At 40.6% G+C, this 27,942-nt stretch overlaps 1 protein-coding gene across 1 annotated transcript; it reads left to right on the forward strand.

The window, feature by feature from the left end:
* Positions 1-4,414: 4,414 nt before the first annotated feature.
* On the forward strand, positions 4,415-27,753 carry aldh1a2 (aldehyde dehydrogenase 1 family, member A2). Its single transcript, XM_035159527.2, has 13 exons — positions 4,415-4,733; positions 13,139-13,243; positions 13,994-14,134; positions 14,566-14,695; positions 16,835-16,896; positions 17,580-17,708; positions 20,159-20,272; positions 23,285-23,387; positions 24,022-24,206; positions 24,316-24,480; positions 24,795-24,952; positions 26,408-26,482; positions 26,702-27,753. Exons 1-13 carry the CDS (start codon positions 4,617-4,619, stop codon positions 26,772-26,774), a joined length of 1,557 nt encoding a protein of 518 aa, XP_035015418.1. The 5' UTR covers positions 4,415-4,616; the 3' UTR covers positions 26,775-27,753.
* Positions 27,754-27,942: the final 189 nt, after the last annotated feature.

Here is a 27,942-nt window from a genome sequence, read left to right on the forward strand (position 1 = left end):
ATGATGACCAGCCATACTAACACTCTGGATAAAGAAAATCAAAAGCATATGTTCAAATGCATATCAATCAGTCTAATAAGTGTATACTGTTATAGTTCAAGTTTTAATTTGTTGGTCTAGCTATAGTTAGCCAGCCAGAAAAGAAGCTAGCTAGCTAGCTAACAGCTAGTGAGTACTGTACACATTTCTCTTTCTCACTAGTAATGGATTGTAAAATAAGACTTACATGCATCAGATGTGCAAAAGCAGCTGTGTGAAATGAATGGTAGGTGTTCCCTAGTGAATACTTACTGTATATGTGTGTGAAAGTGATATAGAAATACAAAATTATTTTGTTAATAAAGTAAGAAAGGAAAAAGGAAAATACTGATTTGTCGTAATCAAAAACAAGATATCTAATGAATACTTAGAATATTAAATTATAAAATACATTTAATTCAAAAATATAGCAAAGAAACACACTTTTATTAAATAAAATAACACAGGTAATGAATACGGTTCAGTTTTGACCCAAGTTGTGCATTAGAAGGGTAATGATACAAAAATGATTTTTATTCCAAAAGAAACAAAGGACACATTTAAATAAGGATTTGTGATGATCAAAAACAAGTTAATTGGGGAATCCCTGAAATACTGAATGATGAAATTCATTCACTGCAAAGATACAGAAAATAAAAACTGATCCCGGACACTTCTGACCCATGTTGTGTATCAAAGGGTTAAACACGCACATGCACACACGATGATTAGGTCATGTAAGAAGATGTTGCTTTTACTTTACTTAAGTAATTAGTCTGGTGTTTGTTTTCCTTCCCTTCTTTGACCTCTTTTGGTTTTTAAGATTTCTCACAGTCCACTAATGTTTCAGATAAACTGAATTAAGTATAAGAAATGCAGGAACATGTCACCACAGTGATGAATATATTTTTTAAATAGATTTTATGAAGGAGGTCAGATCCAGAGCAAAACCACACATTTTTCTTCCATATATCATCCACACAAATACACTTAAATTAGTAGCTACAAGCTACCTCCACACTTAAGGAAAAAAACATGAGAGAAGAGAATCTTACCTAAAAGTGAACTTATGGACATATACCTACATCTGGGTTTGTTTGTCATTGTTGTTGATTACATAACAATATGAAAACATTTATAACTCTATATTCACCTGCACAGATCATTGATCATATTCTTGTTTTCAGTGAAAAATACCAGAGATCATATATTTCGGGGGGAATCTCACTTTTGTTTGTGTCAGGTTTGAAAGTTTGTGATTATTTTAAATTCGTAAAATTAACTCTTAAGTAGTGTGTGTGTGTGTGTGAGTGTGTGTGAGCGAAAGAGAGAGAGAGCCGTTTTGACTGCCAAGTATGTCATGTGCTGTCACAATAAAAGACACAGTGGGACATTAATATACATTGTAACATAAATTAAAATAATTTTTAAATGGTGAAAAATAATATTATCTTTTAGCGTTGGCAACACATGTGAATGTCATGCCAATAAAGCTTTTTGGAATTGAACATTTTTAATGGAAAAAGACAGAGAGAGTAGTTTGACAGCCACATCTGTAATTTCTTATCACAATAAAAGACCCAAACAGTGGCACACAGATTAAAATCAGTTAATTCTGTTATATTTATAGATTGTAACATGAATAACTTAGTGCCATCTCAATTTGCTCACTTGTTTATGTATTGTTTTTTTATAAATAACATTTTCAAATGGTAAATGTGAATATTTTATTGTCTTTCATATTGTATTTGAGCGTTGGCAACACATGTGAATGTCATTCCAATAAAGCTTATTAAAATGAAAACATTTAAAGACTCAAACAGTATCTGCTATTGTAACATGATCAACGTAATACCACCATCTCCACTGTCTTATTTGTTTTTTTACAACCATATTGTGAATTTAAATACGTTTCTTTGGTTTGCCTTTAATATTGTATCGTGCTCTGGCGTCACATATCACAGTCATAACATCTAAAAAAAAAAAATGATTCAAATTGCAACAGTGCCATCGAGTCAGAGGAGCCTGTGCTCACATCCTCCAACAGGGGGCGCTCGGTGTATGCACTCTGAACGCGGCCGCCTGCTGCAGTTTGTCACATCGCGGTGCGCCCGGCCCCGGTGCGTCTTATCTTCCGTTCGCTGGGCTCTGTGAAACGGCGAGGCGACAGGCCCGAGGACGGGATGTTTTCACTGCATTCATCAATGTCAGCGCTGCGGGCTTTGATGTGAACCAGACACTTGGAGAGTGTCGCCCATGCTGTGAAGAAAGGCCGATGTGCTGATGGAGAGAAAGCATCCTCCGGGGATTTGCAAATGATGGGGCCCGCATCTGTCTCCTCGCTCCTTTGTCCTGTCAAGGGGCTCAGATTATGAGATCTAACATTTAAAAGGGGGGCCTGGAATGATCAATAAACCTGAGCTTGAATAAAAAACTATTTAACTCTGGATGCATCACAAATAAACTCCTGCGGGCGGCCAGTGGTTTCATGAATGGGGATGTGATGTGTGTTGTGGATGTGCTCTAATTCCCTCATCTAGGTTTGTGAGACAGGCTCTCTCAAGGCTAATTGGCGGATGTTTATTGGGGGTGTTTGAAGGAGGCGCTGGAAGGAATTATCACCTGCAGGACAAATCTCTGCCAACAACACCACAGCAAGTAGCTGCAAAGCCCGCAGCCCGCATTTGCATAACATCTTAGAGCGTGGGCAGGCTGTGTTCGGCAAATAAAGAGCGCAGGGGTGATGGTGAGCGCAGGGAAGCAGTTTGACACCTTTATGTCACTTAGGAAATAGTTAATGATGCTGCAAGAATGTGAGCTGATTTATTCAATGAAGTTTGCTTTTAAGTGTCTGTGTGAGAGAGGTGGTTAAAGCTGCGGGTTCCAAGGTTAAAAAAAAAAAAATGAAAGTGTCAGGACAAGTCTGCAAAGGGCTCAAGAAGAAATGGGAACTTTTTTGGGAAATGCATGAAAGTTGGGGTAAACTCTGCAGAGGAAGATCATGTGAGGAAAAAGCTCCAGAAGCTGCTCAATGGACTCACTGGGAAAATGTACGGACTATTTTTGTTTCACTATCACTACAGGCCTGCTGTCTGGAACTGTGGTTTGTTTAACTCATAAACACTTCTGCAAAATGGGCCCTTTGTTATTTGTACTTGGAGTCAGAGGGAAAGTAGAAAATCTAATAAACATGCTGGATTATATCACTTTTATGGCGTTTTATACTAACTTCTATTACTTTATACTACTTTAACTTTATACTGAAAGAAGACCATCTTGATTCACCTAAAGAGTTTGGAAGCATATTAATAGATTTGGTTTGTATTTTCCATCGCAACTTTTTATACACTAATGCAAAATGGATCATGTGTTAGTTTATACTTGAAGCCAAATAGAGGAAAGTAGAAACCAAATCTACATGCTGAATTATTATTGTTGTATACGTTGTGGCTGTTGGGTTCAGATAATATACCATTTATACAATTAACACTCGCAAACTCCTTCGGTGAATCAATATGTTGTGATAATGTAATTTTATTAGCGTAGAAAGCTAATAATATACACAACAATAATCATTTCACATTGTGGCAACTTAGAAACATTTCTACAAAAAAGGTCCTGTGTTATAAAGCCTATATACTATATACTACAAATGAGGCAGCAAATCTAATTATTATTGTCATATATGTTATGGATGTTGTTGAGTTCACATTATATACGATTAAGACATGATGACTGCCTCCAGACTCCTATGAAGACCCAGGAAGTTGTGATGATCTTGTGAGCAGATGAGAAGTGTATATATGTATGTGCAAATATTAATATGTCTACATGTGCTCATGTATAAGTCCATGTTTGTGCACCCTGTGTTTATTACAGTTTTAATCTACTACTTTTTAAAGCAGTATTTATTTTAGGTGTGTATGTCTAAGTTCATGTTCCATGATCCACCCACCGGTTTATGTTATAGAAAATTAAGCTGTTGAGCTGTGTCATTCATGCTACTGGAAATACTTTAATAAGACTACGTAGGATGAGTTAGTATAAAAAGTTATAATACGTAACAACATGTTTTGGTTTTTCTTCTGAGTTGTTCAACCTCTACTGGGAGCCACATGTGGGAGATAGAAATAACAAGTTGATTTGTTATTTGCTGGGGTCAGTTTATATACCTGTGATCCATATTGAACACTTCTGAACTGAGTCGGTGTGCTGGGTTTAGGTTGTGAGCAGTGAAATGTGTTCAACTGGGAGTTAGTGCAGGGAGCAGTCAGCTGTTGGTTGTAGTGGAAGAAAGTGGGGAGTGCATGGGGAGTGGGAGGTGGGTGGGGTGGACGTGTTTCTCCTCCTCAACACGCAAAGGCTGAGGTCGTTTATGTAAATGCATGAATTTAATTTCCAAAGAGGACGGCCCTGGTTCTCCCCTTTCTGCCCAATGAGAGCGGAGCGCGGCCGACACCTGGCTATAAACCCAGGAAGGAGACCGAAGTCCTGATCAGAAATCTGCAGGAAGGTCCCAGCAGCGCGTCACAGCAGGCTCCAGCGAGAGAGAGAGAGGGACAGAGAGAGGGACAGAGATAGACAGACAGACGGACGTGATGACTTCCAGTAAGATCGAGATCCCCGGAGAGGTGAAGAGCGACCCCGCCGCTCTCATGGCATCCCTCCAGCTGATGCCCTCACCGGTGCCCAACCCGGAGATCAAGTACACCAAGGTCTGTTTGTCTCCACGCACCGCGCGTCCTCTGCGCGTAAACACTCCACTTCTCCTCCTCCTCCTCCTCCTCCTCCTCCTCTTCCTCGCAGATGTCTCATGTACTTTCAGCCAGAGCTTCTAAATATGTCAGAACAAAACTTTTTTAGAATTATTATATTATTATTTGTGCCTTCTTTACTGTGAGAGCAGCTGAAGTTTCCGTGTCAGACCGAGCAGCTCTCCCAGGTCTGGAGCTGATCAATCCAAACTTAAGCCTGACGCTCCGGCTCAGACAAGCGGAACACTGCGCGGTTTGAGGTGTTTCTGCGTCCACGTGTTCGCTGTGGATCATCATTAATGTATCAATAAGTGCTGAGAAAAGTTTTAAACACGTGGAGCAGATCAAACACAGACTCTAACATATTTTAGAAGTGACATATTTTTTTTGTAGTTTGTTCGCCTCCTCGCTTGACTTGATTTAAAAACGAGTTTATTGCTCAAACTCTTTTGTGTATTTTTGCATGTAAAGATGAGTCATTGCGTCCCCACTTAGCCTTAATATTAAAATAAAATCCGCTTTTTATTTTCCATAGACTGTAGTTTGTGCAAATTCTTTCAAATACATATTTATATTTAAAATATTTATATATTTTTGGGGGGAGTATAGAGGAAATAATGTATTAATAAAGATAGTGTTATAGTTTGAGTGTGTTTTTAGAAATAAATGGAGTAAGGCTGTTTTTAAAATCAATTTTTAACTATTTATATTTATTCTGCATTGAAGTAGCTTACAGCCGGTCACTGTGTGTGTAATTAGAAGCCATTTGATAAAACTTTTCAATTAAAATCTCCTTAATGGTATTTATAGAGCTTTATTACAGGGGCACACATGTACAATTTAAATATTGCAGCCAAGTTGTTCAAGTTTTTTTCATTTTCCCATTATGATTTAAAAATGTTGGTACATTCTTGTGGTATTCAGCCCTTAGTTAAAAAAATACTGAATTGATTTTCTGTAATTTAGTCATATCAGGTATCAGTGGAAAAAGCCAGATCAAATACAACCACAGTCCTCTCTGTCTTCTCTGAAAATATATTTCTTTTTAATGATATTTGTGATCACAGCACTTTTAGACAGTGTGACAACACACACATAAATACACACAGTCAGGCATAGTTTCATTATTATAATATAAACACAACGTTTATCTAGTGAATAAACTGTTTGAAATTCAATAGGATGTTGGCAAGTAAAAAAAAAAAAGAAAGTGTTATCAGAGCAGTTATTGGAGTCGCTCTGCAGCCTGATGTGTGTGGGTGAGGGGGTGGGGGGGAGGTTGTAGAAAACAGCTGGAGTCAAACAAAGAACTTTATTTGAGCCATGAAAGTTATCACGTCGCAGATTTAAAAGATCTGTTGTCTTGAGAGATTTTAATTAAAACATCTGGTCTTAACTCGGGAGGCTGTATGTAAAACCTCTAATCTACAGTGAAATGCTTTCACTGTTTATTGCCATGATAAGTAAGTAGCAGTTAACACTGTGGTGTGAGGGAAGAAATAATTAATCTGTCAATCTCACAATATTAGTTCCTGATTTTAAACCCCCGTGTTTTAAATGTGAGGCTTCCCCATACACTTATTTAAAATAGCACCCATACGAAGTGTTTTGCCTCTGTCTGTATGACTTTTTTTTATTAGCACACTTTGAAGTAAACTTAAATCATTAGTTTGTGTGGTATTTTTAGTTTGAGGTGTCATCATCGCTCCTGAAAGTGTCTGTTAGCTGCAGGACAAGTGTTTTTATGACTGTGAGATTAAAGGGCACGTCTCATAGAGGACAGATTAATGATAGTGTGGTCTAAGTTCATCCAGTGCTATCATTTCTGTGTGTTAACACATACCTTAGTGTTCTAAGTGCAAAGGGCACGCCGCTGTTGCACTGGAGAGAGGATGGTCGGCTCCACAAGCTTTCCATTCCCTCAGTGCAGAGTGCTGGTTAAACGGGTGGACACAGGGTTGTACAGGAGAGGAAATTTAGGGAGCGACTTGGTGAATTAACCCCCAGGAATTTGGATCATCCAGTCCCTGTTGGTTTGGTGGACATAGGGGGCAGAAGGGCCCTGATTTATGGGCACCCCTGGCGTGGGCTCTCCTCACACCCTGTTCCTGTTCTCCACCCCACTGACTGCAAAGGAAACAGCCAACACTGTTCACTGGCCTACAGGGCGTGTGGATGGAGCTGCAAGCGTCTACACGCACATTTTACTCCAACATTGTTTTTTATACTGACATACGTTGAATTTTTCTATAATATGAATGCGACGTTAAGCTTTTTCCAACTTTCATGAAAAACTCAGTTATTAAGTCTACACAACAATTTTTTTGTGTTTTGCAATGCAAAGATTACATTGTAGCGACCCTGGAAACAGAGATATGGCTGATACAGTATCTTATAAGTATCTTAACACGTTTGCTTCTATAACAGCAAAGCATGTGATAAAATGTATTATTGCCCCTTGCCCTTTTCACCGAGTCATGAACTGCTCACCGTCAAAGACACATTGCATGATTGCATCAGTGAACGCTTTATCCTCCATCTTTTGTGCATCTGCATAAAATTGAAGTTCTGCTTATTGTTCGTGGTTTTCATATACACACTTTCTCTTGTAGCTAAAACCATGAGAGTTTCCTCCTTGTTCTCTATCCACACATTTGTATCAACGGAAGCCGCGGGTGGGTTACCGGGTAGAAACTGTTTAAAGGATGATAGGAGAAGTTAGCCATTAAAAAGAGAGCCAGTGTATAGCTATTTATTAATGGTTTTCCCTTGTGGTAGACGTGGAGATTAGATCTGTTCTATGAATAGTCAAGGAGAAAGTTTCTTTTTAGCGGCTGATCCCCCTGGCCTCTGTGTTCTTTTTTTACACTTTCAAGTGATAATGACTTGTTAGAAGAAGACACTCGGTGGGGCGAAACGAGCAAGAAAAGAAATAAAAGCATGGCTTTGCCGCTTCTGCTTTGAAAGAACTTTTTTTTCTCGTGTAAAGTGAGAACATATCCTGCCCTTTATCTTGATGAAATAGAGCCTGTTATTGACTAATTTGGAGAATTGTTAGTGCTAACCTATAAGAAAGTAGAACGGCACTTAGTATAGCACATACCTCAGCCAATGCCCAACCCACACCTCTTGAGACCACATTTAAATTCACTAGATCTAGATCTTTTTTTTTTACCACATTGCACACACTCATAAATATTAGTCCTCTAAACATGTCTGATTTTTTTTCATCTAGATCCATGAATTATTCTCTTAGAAATCAACAACAATACTGAAAAACGCCTTATGTTACAATGTTAAAAAAAATAAATAAAAGACTGGATCTGCTCCCTGATCCAAAATGTAGTTTTCTTGGTAATCCGCCCAGTACCTTTAACATCATCCTGCTAGCTCACAGACAAACAAATAAACGAATGCAGACGAAAAAACATAGACTCCTTGGCCGAGGTAGAAATATGCATTTTTAAAATGTGTCTTATTGTTCAAATTAGTTTTTATTGTAGTTCTAATAGAGGAATAACAAGACTCAGGAATGAGATTCAGTGGCCTTGTTAATTGTCTGAGTAACACATCTCTCAATAATCAACAGTTGTAAATTTCCTTTGTTGCTTTTGCTCACTGTGGCGTTAATGCACCCTATCCATAGGAACCTGTGCAGAACCTGTCTCCCAAAGACCTGTGTATTTGTAGAGCGGTCTATGCAGAGACATCTACACAGTGTGGATGAATAAGAGGCTCCATCAATCTGTCACTGATTGAGATAGTACAGATGGAGGCTTGGGGCTCCCCGATGCTAGGTGCTGTCCGACGGGGTGTAAATTATGACCCTGTCTCACTGTGTGGGTTAGTGGCCCTGCCTTGCCAGAGCCTGACCTGCAGTTCTGGAGTTTTTCACTTCAAAACCACCATCTTACTGCGATCAAGATCAAACAGAGCCAAAGTTAGGGGATACTGTGCAACTAAATGATTTATCGCAACGAGCACAGCGAGAAACCCCCGACCCAAACCCCCGCCCCCAACCCCACCCCCACCCCCTTTCCGTGCCTTTGCTTACACAATCACCCTGTTCACACACACACACACACACACACACACACACACACACACACACACACACACACACACACACACACTCTAGGACTACCTCTCTTTGATTGTGACAGGGCAAGTGTGCACTACCATTAATGTGTCCATTGGTGTGAAAAGCCTACCTGCGCAGCGAGTGTAAATTATCATTTTACTAGACACGTCAACATCGTGTCCCCCGTCTCTTAATCACTGTTTAAGGAAGAGCAGTGACAGCGAGGTTACCCTGTTAACTTCCCATAGCTTCAGTCTGCAGCCCTCTTGACAAGGAACGTGTAAATCCTTATGGGGTCATTATGAAAAACACTTGGCTTCATAAATCTGTTGGAATAGGCCCTTTCTCCACGTGAGCGTCGGACACAGCGGAGACACAAGTCTTCCTCGGGACGTTTATTTGTCTGCGGAGAAGCGTCACATTTCTTTAAAAATGACTTCCTCTTCGTCCACTGATCCCACGAGTGAAACGATGTAAAATGTTTTCTTTAAACATTTCCTTGACCTGAGATTTAAAGAATGGTTAAATACACAGGAAACCCATCAAACCTCAGATGTTCAAAGGAGAAAAAAAAAAACAGGAGGAGATGATTCATGAAAATGAAACTGCATGGAGCCGTTGTCTTTTTGCTCTTGCTTTCATTAGGATTGAAGATTAAGCACTAATATATTTTGTGTAATAATATCTTCATGTTGAGTGATAACCTTTCTGTTATGTTTGGGAGAGGAGACTAAATTCTGGATAAATCTCATTTGGATAAATTACTAACATGACAATTTATTGGATAAGAATCTGCTTCGAAGGTTTGCTTTCAACTTTAAAAGATCAAATCTAACAACCTCTTTTTTGAGTCTTGAATTTGGTATTAATAACAATTTACTCCAGTCGAACAAGTGTGAAATATCTGAAAAAAAAGTGAACAAAGTCAGTTACGGACAACTTCAACAGCTCGCCCACACACCCTGACGAAACTAAGACGTTTGCCGTGTCAGTGACAGCCAGGTCGCCCTCGCCAAGCCCGAGAGCGCAGGGTGGCATTGTCTGTGGGTGTGTGAGGGAAAACATGAAGGCTCCATGGTTTCAGACATGTGGGGAGGAGTAGGAGAAGGGAGAAAAAAAACCCACCAGCTGGTCTCCACTTTCACATGCTCTCCACTCACTTGTAACAGTAGTAATTATAAGACTTTTGAAACCCATCCAGAAACAGAGCGGAAATAGAGGTCCTGTGATAGAGGAGGATATGAAACTTCCTGCGCAGTCGAGTGTTGCAGGTGCCCGGTTAGGATTCATGTGGCTGTGGAATTTTGGCGCGTTGTGCATAAACACGCACACACATACATATCTCTATATATATATGTTTATATATACACATCTATAAACCCAAATACACGCCCAACTGCCCCCTCACACCAGCCCACGCCACATCTCGGCCTGTCCTCCCCCCTCGCACCCCCCTGCTTAAAAAAACACACAAGAACTGAGCAGCATTACATATTCCGTCAGCCGCTAGCGACTGAGCTGTGAGAAGAAGCAAAGAGCCAAACAGATGTTTTGTTGGCTGCAGAAACTATTTTGGCATTTCTTACTTCCCATTACAGTTCATTCCTACAAAATGAATTCTCACCAAAAAAAAAAAAATCACGCAAAGTTCTGCTAAAATGAAAAAATGCAGGACCCTAACATCATCATCATATTTTTCGAGGTGCAAGGCAAACAAATAGCTGTTTTCTTACATAATCCATAAACGTTGTGTAATAGATGAATAATTAGCAAACAGACACACAATTACATCTGATTTGAATCATGCTATCAAACTAACAAACAAACTTTGAAACATGTTTGTTTACATAATGTCTCATCTTTTCATTATCCCCATGGCTACGCCGTCTCTGGAGGATGTGATTGACAGCTTATGCAGAAAAGCATGGGAGTTGCTAAATGTTTGCAGCTGCCCTGTGGGCCATGCACAAAGTCCTGACCGGCAGGCTTACTGCGCAGCTCTCCTCCACATCAGGCCTCCTCATTATATGTCAGGCGTCACATATAGAGCTTTTTTTGTCAGTTTTAATGTTTGTTTGTTTTTCATGATTTCAGCTGTACAAAATGTTAGAACTTAAAAGTTGTAGTTCATTTGTCATCACCACAAGAGCCGAAACCTGTTTATTTTTCAAAATGCTGTCATCATCTCTGTAGCCTCTGGATACCAAGTTAATTCTATGAACCCGCTGGCGGCGCAGATCTTTATAAACACGAAACCATCCTGTGAAGTGATAGTAACGACCCCGCAGGGAATGGGAAAGAAAACACTATTTGTCATTTGAAAATGTGCACCCATGCACTTGTTTTTCCATTCTTGTGTTCTTTGCCCCTCGTCCAAATGATCCTAAAAGCAATTTTAAAAAACCTTGAGGGTTGATTTACAACGCGGGCCTGTCATCTTAATCAAGTCTCTCAATGGAACGAGACAAAGGTCTAACACCAGTCCAGGCCCGGAGAGAGGGCCGAGCCAAACGGCGGCTGACAGTTGTCCTTTTCTGGCTGTGATTTAGGTGGCGGCCTGCTCCACTGTTCTCGCGCTTCATCCGTTCTCCTTCAGCAGCGTCCTGTGAGAGGGGTTACGCCATGCATAAAGCTACCCATGGTCTGCATTCTTGCTCAGACTGTTGAGGCTGTCAGGGGGCTCCTCTGATTTAGGGCGCCTCACTTCAGTGGCCCCTATAAATTTAAAAGCTAATTCAGTGCTCTACAGGACTTTCTGTTTTTGTAGCTGGCCCTCTGCTCCTTATCATTACTGACAATTTTATGAAGTGCTCTTAATGAGCGGCAGATTAAAGGTGGCCTCTGATGGAAGGCGCCTGAGAATACCAGGCTGGTAGGGAAGGGAAGCCACTCTGGCTTGTCTCTATCTGTGCATGTGTGTGTGTTGTGGGGGGATGTTTTTCTTGTTTTTTGAGGTACTGGCACAAAGGAACCGTAGAGGAATGAGTCCGTTAGTGCATGGTTGTGCAGGGTGGTACACACAGATACTGATCACCTCCACATCTGCATGTGAGTTATTCATTCGCAGAGCCCACGTTATGAGCTCCAGAGCCGTGGGAATGAAGCGGAGGAGACGGGCAGAGTCATGTGCTCGCTGTGGCTCTGGAGGTTTTCAGACTCCCTGGCATTTTATACCAACCCGAAAGTAAACACAGCTAACAGTTTACAGCCAATTAAATAGTACTTAGAGCCCCGCGTTTATTGAGGTAAACATGTTGGAGAGTTTAGGGAGGCTGAGGCCAGTGGGATACTTGAACCCTGCTCTCAGGTTTGCTCTCAGTGTGTCTCAGCTCTTCTCAAGTAGAAGCACGGTAAGAGCATATGTATACACAGAGGGATTTGTGCCAGCAGATGTTCTCCTTGCACTCTATTTATCAGAGCGACTGACAGCCATTAAAAACAGTGTGTGAGTTGTCTGCCTAATGGATCTAAACATGTCAGTAATAAAGGAGGCTTTTTTTGGGGGGGACTTAACTTGCGTAAGATGGAGTTGGGATCTGAAATCACACGAGCATTTTGTTCCTCTTTTCATCCGCTTACATGAAGGCTTTGTGCGTATCTCACCGACATAATTCTCAGATGGCGATCGTGCAAACATTTAGTTCCCTTTTTTGGTCTCAGTGGACGGTGGACGTGTCCTGTCTGGAATCCCAGGCGGTTGTTTAACGGAAGACTTGCTTTAACGCATCACAGAAACCAAGTGCGGCACGTGTTTTATGATCTCGTAAACGAGCAGTGATGTTGTGGAACGTGTGTCTGTATGCTGGGGGTGGGAAGGTGGGTGGGTGAGTGGAGGGGCTCTGCTGGCTGATAGGGATTTATCTGCTCCCACTCCCCCCCTCCACCATCCACCCACCCCCTTTGTCTGGATGGTGGAGCACTCCCCAGAGAGCAATGCTGGACATGCAGGAATCTGTGTCCAGATTTCCAGAGATTCTCCCATATCCCTTACACAAGAGCCTGGACGTGCTGGGGCTGCTGCCTGCAGAGCTGTTAGTCTTTCACAGCCTCAACTACAAGCACAAGACTGCAGCCAACATGTTGCAATGAATCTTAAACATAACATCAATATTTAGATGTAAAAAAGCGAGTACATTTTCCTTATCTCATTCAAGCATGTTTGCAAATGTAAGGTTTTAATCATCCATGTGAGCATTTAGTTTGTGTAGTGAATCATGACTTTTAATCTTTTCTACGCAGGTTATCTTTTACTAAAATACTAAAATCTGCCATTTTTCTGATGCAGATTTTTATCAACAACGAGTGGCATGACTCTGTTAGTGGGAAGGTCTTTCCTCTCTGCAACCCGGCTACTGGAGAGCAGATCTGTGAGGTCCAGGAAGCAGATAAGGTAAACACAGCACAACATTCATTGTGGTTTTTCAGTGAAAACAATGTGGTCTTGAATTACTGAAATCATTAACTTGTAAAGTTTTACTAAGTAAAAGTGTCAAACCTTTCCAGGTAATATCCTATTTCCAACACTTAAATTGTAGTATTTGCATCAAAATACTCTCTAAGCACTGGTCCGTGTGTTATTATTATATTATTGGATAATTGTAATTTATGCATGATTATATGATCGGTTCTCTGATGTTGTAGTAAGTCACAATTGAACCACCTCACAAACTGGTGGGTGATCATTTTATAGACTCGTCACATACAGTATGTTTTTATACAAAGACAGAATCTGAAAAAGTAGCTTTAGTAATTAAATACATGCAGTGAGTAGAATATGTTCCTCTGAAATGTTTTGTAGTCAGATGTAGAACTGTGTTGACATAACTGCTTTAGATTTATTTTTTCACCGCTGGACACTTTGACAATGAAAAGCGCAGTTTAAGTTTTTCTTTTTCCTAAAACTTAACATATTGTTTTTACTTCTTTACACAGGAGTAAACTATTAGGAATTTAGAAAAGCAGAAGTGTGTTAAGGGATCAGGCTTTTTGATGAGCAGCCCTTCGTGATTTCAGTAACTTTGAGCATAAAAGAACAACAGATAATATTCTGGTATTATAATGTCATTAAAAGCCAGATTTCATGAGGAAGCACAAACAAACACCTGTTTGATAACTTGTGTGTTTCCCTCCTGTGTCATAGGCGGATGTGGATAAAGCGGTGCAGGCGGCTCGCCTCGCTTTTTCTTTGGGCTCCGTATGGCGAAGGATGGACGCATCTGAGAGAGGTCGTCTGCTGGCCAAACTGGCCGACCTGGTGGAGAGAGACAGTGTTTATCTCGCAGTAAGTTAACTTAGCATTGGAATTTATCTGGGGTATCTCTTTATCTTTAGGTTTTTTTAGTTTAGTGAAGATATTTCCCACATGGATATAACAGTAAATCCTCTGATTATTACCCTCTTTACGTAATTATTTATAACAGTGCTGTGGCTGCCTATAAAACCGTTTTCCTTTGCTTTCCTTGTTAATAACGCATTTTAACGTCTTCTGTCGAGCCCTTTGAGTTACATCTGTGTTTAAAAATACAAATAAACTCTGCTCTGCCTTAAAGAGAACATATAACTGTAACTTAGGGGCTGTATTTGTAGTTTAGTGTTATCTTAGTGTCTCATTTCGCCCATGGGAGAGTGTAAAGGCTGGAGCAGAATGGAATTATGCGAGGATCACAAGGTTATATCACATATTTCTCAAACGTCTCCCCCATCTCTTTTCAGACCATTGAGTCACTGAACAGTGGGAAGCCTTTCCTGCCCACCCTGTTTGTGGACCTCCAAGGAACCATAAAGACACTGAGATACTTTGCTGGATATGCAGACAAGATCCATGGCACTACCATTCCTATGGGTAAGATCCCTGATTGAGCTCTGCAGCCGAGTTGAAATGGACTAATGATTGGTGATGAGAACAAAGATGAAAACAGACGTGTCATTTATGAAGAATCCCCGGCACGTCATTGGGGCTGTGTATCAAACCACAATACTTACTTTGTTTTCCCTAAGTGAAACAGACAAGCACCAAACGATGGCTGCTTGGTTGGATTCTCAGTTTTATTTACTCATTCAGTAATCAGATGTGGCTTGATTTAAGCCATTGTTTTGTTAAATGAGGGTAACTGTTCATGTAAAACTCACATAGACGGATGAAACACAACACTGACGTATTGTCTTCTTTTAAGTTAATAGGATCCAGCTCTTGCAGAGTCAAATTAACATTCATTTGGTGTTGTTATGTTGCATTTCTGAACAACTAGTCCAGTATTCACCTTCTTTTAGCTCCGTTTTGGTTTCCACCAACTCCTGATGGACACATCTGGCTCTTTAGCTGTTGAATGATGTTGTATTAAGTTCACAGCCTGGACGTTGATCTTTCAGTCGGGGCTTTGAGGGCTTTTTAGTACAGTTACTTGCTGTGTGCTTGTTAAGAACAAAAATGTTAAAGGAGTAAGAGTAAATCAAAAGATGTTGGAAGATGCTGAACTGCTTATTTTATCAGTTCTGTTCACAATGAGAATTATTATGTTCTCAACTGCTTAAGACATTTAAGTATTATATTTAAAAACCTTTTACATTTTAATCTTAATGTAATATGATTGGTAATTAATCAGGTTTATGACAAAAATGTGTATTACTTAAAGACAGTAAAGCCTATCAAGTTTTTTATATCACTACACAGCAAAACTGTAGAGCCGGGAGACACTGTCAAGTCAGATTTATATCTTACATTAGCCATTGTCATTTGATCCATTTTTTATTGTGAAAGTATAAATAGCCATAAGCTATTTTAAGGCATATTTATTTCAATCAAAAAATACCTTTTAATATAAACCATACTCTGAGCTGAGTAATGCATCAAACTGGCGCTCAATCCAAACTGTATTGTCCAGAGGAGGCCGTCACCAGTGTCGTCCCTCTGAGGCGGCTGAATGTGGGGGTGTTAGAGGGGAAAGTTGGCTGTCGGTTTCAACAGGAAGCACAAAAAACGAAAAAAAGACTACGAGAGAGGACATGGGAAACCTCCTGATACAACTGTATTGTCCCTCTCAAAGCTTCTCTCGTACACTGCTGCCAAATCAACCATTGTGAGCATTTTCCCAGGGCTCTGGTTGAAGCTTTATTCTTCTTGTAGACTTTCAGAGGAAATAAAAAAGGACATTCCCGTCGTCTGTATGATGTAAGGCAGTTAATAATCATATTTGTTCAGCTGTCAAGATGAGGTGCAGCACATCTGTCATCAACTACCTCTTGGCATCTATTCATCTTTCACATTATGATATGAATGTGGTGTTAAATTTAAATCGACAGTGTGTAATGAATAGGGAGCGTCATCATGTTGAGCACCTTTGGCTACACATTGTGGTTTAGTTTACGTTGCTTGTTCCAAATTGAAATATAAGTCAGTCTCAGACGTCATACTTTCAAACGAACCTCGCAGACACGATTGGAATTAAGGAAAAAAAAGCTGACATATACAGGATCAGCCTAAACTTCATCTCATCTGGCAGTTTTATGTTTTATGTCTGCTACTTTGATCGTTCCAGTCCAAACGCAACATGAAGCAGTGTTTCATCAGCTGATAACTGATGTCACAAATTTATACAAACATTTCTCAATATCAATTGTTTTCGTGAACCATGAACAAGCATGGCACACCCTCAATAAGTACCTCCTTTTATTCAAGTAATGCAAGAGGAATGAGCAAACCTTTCCAGCATAACACCCATCTCTATGACCTAAAACACTCACACACACAAGCCTGCGCTGCTGGATGCTCGCAACGAAATGTAATCTCTCACCAGGGTAAAGTAACCATGGAATGTTGCGTGTGGACTCGCTTACAAATTAACATGTTGAGTCAACAACACTGGGGGTATCAGGTGGTGACATTTTTTCATTCGTTTGGGGTATTTTCAAGCTTTAAATTGCTAAAGCTAAATGTGTGTGTGTGAAACTGTGTGTGTGTGTGTGTGTGTGTGTTCCCCCACAGATGGAGAGTTTCTGACATTTACCAGATATGAGCCCATTGGAGTTTGTGGACAAATTATCCCCGTGAGTATTTCCCTTCCGACAAGTGACATACATAATGGATTCACACAGACATAAAATATTTTTAAAAACCCAGATAAGAGTGAATTGGCAGATTTTAAAAGAGATTCTGGTGGTTGTTAGTCCCGCCTGTTTGTTGTCATTACATTGTGAATTTTCCAGTAATTCCCTGACAGTCACTGTTTATTCGGATAAGTCCTGCTGGTAAGCCCCCAGAATGACTGTGCCAGTGAGTTTGAGTAATAGGGAACGAGAAGTGAGAAGCAGAGGGCTGAGCTGAGGGATTTCACATAGTGGGTTTGAGGAAAGGAGAATGGTGAGAAAGGAGGAAAACATCAAGGAGAAAGAGACACAGTTGATTGTGCAAGAGTGCAGAAAGCGTGTGGTTCTGCTTTGAGCCCCATGGGCTCCTGTATAAAGCAGAAATAACACAGGCCTGTGTGTCGTACAGTGATATGGGTCTATTGCACATGTGTTGCAATTTCCCGGCTTTCTCAGAATACTGTGGGAAGAGAAAATACTGTACAAGTGCCGAGAACCTTTTCTCACTTGACTATGTTTAGACAGAGTGAAAATGAGAGTAAGTGACTTAAGAGCGATGAGTTATTGAGCTTGACTTGTGACCACCCAGTGTGTCAGTCAGATGTCTGATGTCTTTTTCCGGTATGTGTGTGTGTCATGCACAGTGGAACTTCCCTCTGATGATGACAGCATGGAAGCTGGGCCCGGCGATCGCATGTGGAAACACTGTTGTCCTGAAACCTGCTGAGCAGACGCCGCTCACCTGCCTCTACATGGCCGCTCTCGTCAAAGAGGTAAAAGACTGAATCACTTTACCAAACACCTTTGTGTTTACATTTGATCAACATTTTATTCGGAAAGACCAACGTTAGTAGTCCACTAACTGAATCAAAATCACTTAAAGGTTTCAGTTTGCCAAGAAAACAACCAACAAATTAGAATGAGCTAAAGGGTCAGTTCACATATTTCCAGTCAGGGATATGAGGGGGAATGAGGGGGGGATCTCATCTCCTTTCAACCTAAATGATCCCAAAACATGCCCCTTTAACAACCTGTCGATTTCCCATGCGCTCTCCTCACTCCCCTTTGAGAGAGACTGCTGCATGTGCAGAAAGGGAACTTGTGTGTACAGGCGAACATCTTTCAGTTATTGCTGTTAATAATAAATTACAGGTTTTTATCTTTACAAGTTGAAACCAAGGGGCTTTGAAAAGAACAGGAGGGCAGCACTCTCCCTCTGTCTCACACACAAACACACTGACCGTCTGCCACAGACTGACCATCAACAGCACCAGGAGAAATCTTACATGCGTCTGTGCCAGTTAAAACATCCATAAAGATTTTGCTGTCTCTGGCAGTCAGCCATGATTCAGCAAAAATATAGATACCGTTCTAACGAACTGGAGATACCCTCCCAAGTAATATTCACATTAAGTTTGGTGAATATTTGTTTGAGTTATTTTTGGCATGCACAGATATACACACACTAAAACACACACAAAGGGAAGTGAAAATTAACAAATCGTCTACTGCCTATATTGAAAAAAATAAACACATTTTATCACATGTACAGATAAGTACCCATGCAAATAGCTTTCCAGAGTGTCTGAGATTTCAATCTCAGATTTTTGCAGCTAATACAATAAATGGAGGTCAGCAGAACTTTCCAAAGTTCCACTTATCTCCAACATGCCTTTAATGGTGCTGATGAACAACAGTCTGGTCGCTCAGGAGAACATACACACTGCTCTGTGAACAGTTTTCATAGGGGCTGAGAAAAATGTACAAACATGCATAAACAATTTTCTAACAGTGATTAAAATCACCAATGTCAATAACTGAATCAGTAGCTTTTAGCAATGGAGCTCCTCTTACTGGAGACTGAGAGCATTGTCATCAGCTCAGCTGTCATTCACAGTACTATACTTCCCCTTTAAAAGACCATGAAAACCACAGAAGTATAATTTATTATATCATATATCATATAATAACATATATGTTTCAAATCATAATGAGGATTCACGTCAGCCTTGGACTTGTAATTCTAAGTTGGAGGTATTATGAATTTCTGACTCCAGGGATTTCTCCCATGTGGACATAATAACAACAGTCATGCCAAGACCTATTGGCAGAATGGCTGCAAATGCACCACCGCTGGCAGCTCCATCAAATTAAATCCAATATTACTACTAATGCAATCAGTTCAGCTCATTTTATAGGAGCGGTGTATATGGTTTCACTTGGTAACAAATTACTACAAATACGTAACACAACTAAATGAACTAAAGGTTAGCACTAGGGCTAACACCTTGGACTATAACAATCCCAAGTTGGAATAGAGGACGTTGGTCTGTTCTTACCATTCTGCCAGCAGTGCATGAGTGCAGCTTTAACCCTGGGATTGTAAAGTTTAGTAGCAAACTGAACATGACAGTTTAAATCAGCAACAGATTGAACGTACCAGTGAAATGAGTGCAGTCTGAATTATCTCGGTGGTATAAATACTGTTCACTTAATGATGTAGTTTAAATGGTGATGTCATTTAGCTTTTAAAACAAGCTACTTAGCGACCTTGACTTTTGAACTGAGCTGATTCAGCAGAGTCATTCGTAATCAATCAATCGGATATTATTTGTATAGCCCATATTCACAAATCACAATTTGTCTCACAGGGCTTAACAAGGTGTGACATCCTCTGTCCCTAACCCGCAACAAGAGTATGGAAAAACTACCAAAAAAAACCTATTAACCCAGGGGAAAACCCATAGAAACCTCAGAGAGAGCCACATGTGAGGGATTCCACTCCCAGTTCACCTCTAACTTGAAACTTAACAGTTATCAATGCGAACACATGGAAATATCACAACAGAATTCCAAAAGATACGTATAGTGTAAGAAAAGTGAATCTTAAGTTCAAATCCAAAGTAAGATGTATGCATAACAGAGCATTGTAGTCCAGTCAGCGCAGTCAAGTACCGTAGAGGTAAACATAAAATGAGCAACGCAGCATTGCATATTAATAAAACCACATAATGTTGTACCAATGTCAGTCTCCACATCCTCTCTGGCCTCTCCTCTTTATGGAGACTATCTGTCTGTTGCCTTCGACTTTTTGATGTTCTCTCCGTTCTCTGCTGGTAGGGGAGGCTGGGTTGGGTCCGGATTCCCCCACACTGCCTGTGGTTTTGCTTGGCTCTGCTGTCATCTCTGCTAAAGCTTGTTTCCTCTCATTTTGTTTTGACAGGCCGGGTTTCCACCGGGAGTCATCAATATTTTGCCAGGATTCGGGCCAACGGCAGGAGCTGCAATTGCTTCACACATGGGCATAGACAAAGTGGCCTTCACAGGATCGACTCAGGTACTTTTTCACTCTGGTCGAGTGGCTCAGATTAACACCTGCCTACTGCTGACTTATGTCAACGAACACGAGTGACACAGTGACCAACATGTGCAGAACATAAGGGCAGGCTTGGTAATTACGGGACGTTGTGTGCCTTTATTGAAGTCTAAATGACAAACAAATGGGCTCTTACATAAGCTGCGTGCCCTGTCATTATGCCTCATGTCAAGGGGCTCAGATTTGATCTTGCACACATGCACATATTTGCTGTGTCGAGAGCCTACAAACACATCTCTCTGAAAACTCCCCTCTGTTTTCCCTCCACGGTCTCTGCTGTATTAATGTACCTCCACACTGCCGTTCATCAAACTCACTATCAGGACGCACACACAGCATAAACCCTTGTAGTCCCGCAGAACAGGGAAGCAGTTAATGGAAAGCTAAATCGTCAAGGACACACCATGTTAGGTGTTGAGCGCTCAGAGGTGTTGAGCTCCATATGCATTCTTCTGGCCGGAGGTAACAGCAAGAGTGACAACATGTTCCTTTTCTGCCGATCATTTATAACATGTTATTTTTAACTACAATATATCCCTCTGGTAATAACCAAAGCAATTCCTATGTGTGATGTATGTTTTTATGTGACAGGCCTGTAACTCACGTTCATGTATCTTAGGGAAATGAGCCAGGTCTATATAATATTTGGATCGGCCTCTGTGGTTTATGGAGGTATCTGCTGGCGGTGTAATTGAGAAGCTCAAAACCATAGATTGTATTTAAAGATGGACAAAATGACAGTTCTCCAAAAGTGAAGCCAAAGCTTCTTGATCGCCACCTGGTGGCTGCAGTATGAGTCACAAATCCCGCCTCCTTCATAATTATAGATAGAAAAAGCCAAAATACACGTCAAATAAATGTTTGATATAGCGTTTGTACCCCGGACATTTTGGCTTTATTTCTGGATAGTAGGAGGAAGTGGAGACGTGTCGTCCATCTTTATATAAAGTCTATGCTGAAAACCCTGCTGTGAAAATATAAATCCCGTTGCTACCAGGACTGTAGAATCTTGTTCTCACATCACAACATGTTAGTGTGGTTTTCTTGAAAATGTCTACTTCAGCTACAATCATTGAACTTTTAATCGAGAACCTGCAGATAGAAAAACACAACACAATCTGAAACATGGTATCAAAACATGACAAACATGATTAACATAAAACAAAACATATATTTACCCTCTGGCTCTTTAGTTTCATCTAAACTGCATCTAAACTGCATCTAAACTGCAATCAGCGGTTTTCTGTGATTTAAACATTGACACAGTTATCATTAGAAAATTAAATGGTACAAATCTGAACGGTTTACAGATATTTACGATTTTATAGCACAGTGTAACATTAAACATGCACTCTCTCTCACACACACACACACACACACACACACACACACTGATTGTGTGCAGCTTCTAACACAAACATCTTCTTTGTTTTATCATCTCATCTTGATTGAACGTTTCCTTTGTGAGCGGCCCCGTTTTTTTTTTACTAGTTTTCCTGTTATTTCATGTGATCTGGAATCAATTACTGAGGCAGTGCTGTGAGAGACTGCTGATGCCCAGACAGTGAGTCACCACGCTGTAGTAGCAGTGGTTGGGTGGATAGTAGCCATCACAGCATCTCCAGCTCACAGGGTGGAGGGCGCTGATGTAGCTACAGGTGGATTTTAGGACCACAGCTCATCTTCATACTGACTCACATGAGACTGAGTCCACACGGAGGAGTCAGGCAGCCCTGCGTGTTTCCTTTACGCTTGAATAAACACACGCTAACCTCCCGCTTTGTGTTTCTGATCAAAGACAGACAGCACACATAAAAAAATGAAGCGGAGCCAAGTCCCGTCTTGTTTTTATATGTCTTATATACTGCGCCATATATACCAGCCACAGCACAGCAGTCGGTTGATTCTGTTCTGTTGTTTTCGATTAGATCTCGGTAACTTGAAGATGAGTCTTTTCCATGTGCTTCTATCTTTTTTTTTCTTTTTTTTTCGGTTGGACACTGAGATGGTATTTTTCCACTTTATCCTGTCAGTTCTCTTGGAAAATAAAACAGGCTGCATGAGTAACAGGAAGATGAATACTTGTTTAGGCTGTAGGGTTGTCAGGGAGGGAGGTGTGTGTATGTGTGGGGGGGTTCTCAGGCTCGTTATCTGTCGAGTCAATATATCAAGACACTGAGAAAATATCAGCTAAGGCAGCTGTTTCATTCTACTGTCACAAAAAAGTGTTTTCCTAAAAAAATTTAGTGGGTTAAATCATCTCATTTATTCCCAGTGCAGTTTTGCATGTGTTCTTAATTAGCATCATGATTATGACACTTGAAGGATCTGTATCAGGAATTGGTGAAATATTCCTGTATAACATGTTAAACATTAATTTTTACACTTCAGCTTTTGTAGAGATTGTTATATATTTGTTTAATTTGATTAGTTACAGTTAAATTATCATTTCTTAGGTAAAGAAATGAATTCCTCGTCAGTTTGCTCATAAACCATATCAAACCACAACACTAGATTGAACAATAGACACAATTGGAAATGATATAACATGCATTTGAAAATGGTCAAACCAAAACAGTGCTAAAACTTACCAAAACACAAGTGTGGTTGTTGAAGTCAACAGAGACCCCTTTAATAGCAACCAGCTCCTCTTCCTCTCCATCAGTCCGTCAGTCAGGTCACGGGACACCACCCACACACCTTGTGGTCGCTTCTCCCTGCCCTTCATTAGACATCACACGCTGTTCCCGGCTAAAACATCATTTCATTTTTCCTGTTGCTCCCAGAGACCTGTAATGGATATTCGTTCTGTGAGTTTGCAGAACTCGTGTTTCAGGTGGTCTACCCGTGCATTCCCTGTTTGGAGCAATAACCAACCTCTTTAGGCTTCTTTAATGGCTGCAGCTGATTTACGGATCTGGCTGCAGGCCTGCATCTCCGCGAGTAAACCTCAGATCTGTTTCCTTCCGGTAGGTCGGCAAGCTGATCCAAGAAGCAGCTGGGAAGAGTAACCTGAAGAGAGTGACGCTGGAGCTGGGAGGAAAGAATCCCAACATCATATTTGCAGATGCAGATAGTGAGTTTTCAAGTCATGTTTTATTACTGGCTCTGTTTACCTGTCGCCTTCGCCAGGTGGTCCGCCACTATCACTGTTTTCTTTAGTTCTGTGTCTCGCTCTCAGGCCCTTCTTTTGTGTGGATTGACACACGTGGAGTAAGAATCCTGAAATGCTCAACTGTTTTGTAGTGCTATGAAAACTGTGGATGGATGGGTTTCATATAAACCCTATATGGCTCACCAAACCGGGGGTGCTGTGGCTTTCAAATGCTTTCAGCAGCCGTGAGAGGGGCTCCCCAAGGCCTGTAAATCAGGAGAATGGACCCTGACTCAGTCGGGTGCTTCAGCCGAGACCCATAAATCACAGGGGTGCGTTAACCCTTAGCGGGCAACAGCAGGGTCCTGTCTCTCAGGTGTCAGGTATCAGATTTGTGCAAGACAGCTCCAATATATATTGAGGCAAATTTTGGAACAATACACTTTGTAGTTCTTATATGTACGTAGCATATGTTAACATTGAATTCTAAATAGCTTTGCTTTTAAAGATCCCAATTTAAAAAATCTTTTTTAATAATCAGACTTATTTTTATTAGATAAATTTAATCAGCCAGTTGTTTTTCAAAAAATAAATATTGTTATTTCCCCCCCCCCAGTGGATTTGGCTGTGGAACAGGCCCACCAGGGCGTGTTTTTCAACGCAGGCCAGTGCTGCACGGCAGGCTCTCGTATCTTCGTGGAGGAGCCCATATATGAGGAGTTTGTTCGCAGGAGTGTGGAGAGAGCCAAGAGGAGGATAGTCGGCAGCCCCTTCGATCCCACTACTGAGCAGGGTCCACAGGTGAGTGAGGAAAACAGATCTACCACTTCCAGAAACAACAGACTTGTTTGCTTTCTCTTTCTCCTCTGCCCTGAGTTCTCACATCCTCTCTGTCCTCCAACCACCACAGATCAGTCGGGAGCAGCAGAATCGCGTGTTGGAGTTTATCCTGAGCGGCATCAGTGAAGGAGCCAAGCTGGAGTGTGGCGGCAAAGCACTGGGCGTGAACGGGTTCTTCATTGAGCCCACGGTCTTCTCCGATGTGAGGGATGACATGCGCATCGCCAAAGAGGAGGTAAAGAGCAGGATTTTGATTGTACCAGCAAAACGAATGCATGTGAAGCTCTGCGTAAAGCAGTGGTGGAAAATCTTCTCTGATTCTTTAGTTAAATAAAAGCAGCAAGACCAAAAGTTGAGTTGAGTTACTTTCCATCAACAGTGAAATACACAGTATAAAAGTTTAGTGGGAGATAATTGGCTCTAAACTCATCCTTAACGTCTTCTTCTTGGTTTATAACCAATGCTATATAGCTATAATTCATATAAATAATAAGATAAGTAGCCTAAATGAGTAGATTTGAAACCTATCTGTTATTCGTGTCTTTACAGATTTTTGGACCAGTCCAGCAGATCATGAAGTTCAAAACTATCGACGAAGTGATAGAGAGAGCCAACAACTCAGATTATGGTTTGGTTGCGGCTGTTTTCACCAATGACATCAACAAAGCCATGACCATATCCACAGCCATGCAGGCCGGCACTGTCTGGTAAGCTTCATCTGCTGTCTCTCTTGAGCTGCAATCAGGAATATTTTTCATATGGGAAGTATCAACCATGTCAGGCATCCAGAAACCATAAACTGGCAACGGGCCATTTTACTATCATTACACAAGCCGCAAAGAAATGTTTTCCTTCCTTTTTTTTACCTCAGCTTAGACATTCAAGACGTAAGAATATCAGAAGTAATGTGCCAGTGCAAGACAACAACGTAAAACATAAACTGTAAATGTAAACGGACACCCCAATTTTATAATTTGTATAAATGAAATGGTCATAAAATGTTTCTTCTTGATTTCAGCTAAAATTATTTTTGTTTCTTTTGTAATGACCTGCAGATGGTCAGGAGAAGGGCTACAAGTATAACTAACATGCAGCATCTGCCAAGACATTTTCACAACTTGTCATCCTTGACTGCTCTCCTCTGTTAGCTAAGAAAACATTTCTCTGCCTCGTCCTTCATCCTCGATTCTGCCTCAATCACCGTCCTACTTCTCCTCTGTCGAGGATTTTCTGTGAAACTTTAAGAAGGACCAAACCTTTTTTTCTTACCATCTTGTCTTTCCTTACAAATCCTGTCTATTCCAAACAACATTTCCTCGCCGCTGATACAGACCACAATGACCACTTATGATTATGGAATAACATGTGGGATCGACTGACAACCAGCTGGGTCTCCAGTTGATCTCATACACATGTCTTTGGCATCATCTGTTGATTCTGCTAATGTCTCGAGGAATTAGCTTCAGACTTTCCTCTGATATTAAGTCATAACATTGTTCTCATTGGTAGACGTCTCCATCTTGGCTTCACCATGACACTCACACACACAACACAGCTTATCTTCAGTGCACTATCCTGTTGGTGTCTCCGTTCCAGTTACTTACGTAACAAATAGTCATGTGACTTTTAGATCACTTTTAAAAGCCCAATCTGAAATAGTTCTATATACGATACTACCATTTACCATTTTGAGTGTTATCTTCCCAATTTTGCAAAAGCTACAACTCTGTATACTACTATTTTTCCATCTTGTTTACACTCAAACCCAGACTGCATGTCATCAACAGTTGCTAACTGCTTGTAGATGTTGCAAAATGCGGAAAAACTCCAGTAGGATTACATATACATGTCTATATAATATGACTTTGGTCAGAATACTCCACATGTATTAATTTGATTATTGCTTATTTTGAGTATGACCTTATTTGGGAAAAGGTCATCTGAATCTATTGGGTTAATTGGGTAAATATCTGAATATTGATGTTGAGGGTGGACTGAGAGGAAATTCTCAGATGCTCAGTCACACCCTAACCCTAACCCTAAGGGGTCTTACTAAATGCTGCTGTAATTGTACTGCTTTAGACACAGTTATGCACCTCTTTACAATAGCAGACCCATTAGTCCAACGCACAAGAGTGATCAATGTTTTGTGTATTTCCCAGGATAAACTGTTTCAACGCCCTGAGCACACAGTGTCCATTTGGAGGATATAAAATGTCTGGCAATGGACGTGAATTGTGAGTATAACGTGGTCATCTGCCAAATGCAAATACACAAATTAAACACAGTATTACTAATGTTTTGAAAACCCACAAATTGTTTAACATCACATAAATCTTTATCTCAGAGGGTATTGCAATATTGCAGTGTCCACACCATATTTCAATGTTTCTGTCTGCATGATATTCTAAACAGAATGAGCAGCACTTTTACTCTTTCCTGTTGTTTGTTTTCAGGGGAGAGTGCGGCTTGAAGGAGTACTCAGAAGTGAAGACCATCACGATGAAGATGGTCGCCAAGAACTCTTAAGGAAGCGTCTTCCTCATCACTGAGCTGCCTCTCGTTGTTGGTCCATCCACAGTGGCAAACCACATTAACCATCAAACCTAGTTATCGCCGTGGTAACTACAGGCTGTGACCACTTGCTGCCCTCTCAGTCCCTCCATCAGCTCCGCCACTGCTCACCACAGGCAGTCATCCAGTCCCCGTCCAGCTCTGTCCACCCGCCTTGAATCTGTGGACTGTCTCTAGTCTTACTGACAACCACTGAACTACCCCCATACTGTTTACCTCCTCCACTAACTACACTAAAGCACTCTCAGAGACGATGGGGGAGGCTGTTCTGACTGCAAACCCCAATAACAACCAGCCGCTACACCCCGATCCTCACTCCCCAGATGCTGGATGCTCAGAGACTCAGTCGCCGCACGTGCAAACAACCCTTTGCTAGCAACTTGTCATGTGTTGGGAGGCAGTTTTTTTTGTACTGTGCGGTATGATCCTCAAAAACCTCATGTGTCATTGTCTTGGTAGAATTTATGCAAGCATGTCAGCTCATTCAAGACCACTGATGTTGTCAGCCTCAGATATGAGTGGATGAAATGTTAATTCAGAATTTAAATTGATTTCTAATTGTCTTTGTTTATATTTTAGCTCATATGACTTAACACTGTATGTCAAACCTTTGGATTGATGTAAACGTGGAAGATTTTAACCTCTTAAAAGCATTTTACTCTCACCTGCTAAAAGAGGAGTAGATGTATTTTAAACATTTATGTAACTGATTTTCATTGATGTCAATCTATGTTTATGTTTATACAATCTTATCCTATAAAATTATAAAATGACCATAGTTTTTTTTTTTCAGTAAAAACTTTTTTCCTGGAAAAACTTTTTTCTCTCTGAGTGATCTTTATATAGTGAAGTCACACAATCAGTGGTATTCAGGCTGCGGTCTAAATATCCACATTTCATGTTTATTAAAAGGGAAACAACAACAACAACATTATCTGAATTCTCATATTTGAAAATGTTTGTGTGGATGCAATTTACTTAAATAAAATTTAATTATATGTAAATGTTGAACACACAATTTCCTCAGCAGTACAGACCAAAATACAATAAAGAGAAACATGGTTAAAAAGAGAACATTTAGATATTGTTAGATTTTTTTTAAAAATCCTATCAGCTACTGGGC

Source organism: Hippoglossus stenolepis, chromosome 1 (assembly GCF_022539355.2).
Source record: "Hippoglossus stenolepis isolate QCI-W04-F060 chromosome 1, HSTE1.2, whole genome shotgun sequence".
NCBI lineage: Eukaryota > Metazoa > Chordata > Actinopteri > Pleuronectiformes > Pleuronectidae > Hippoglossus > Hippoglossus stenolepis.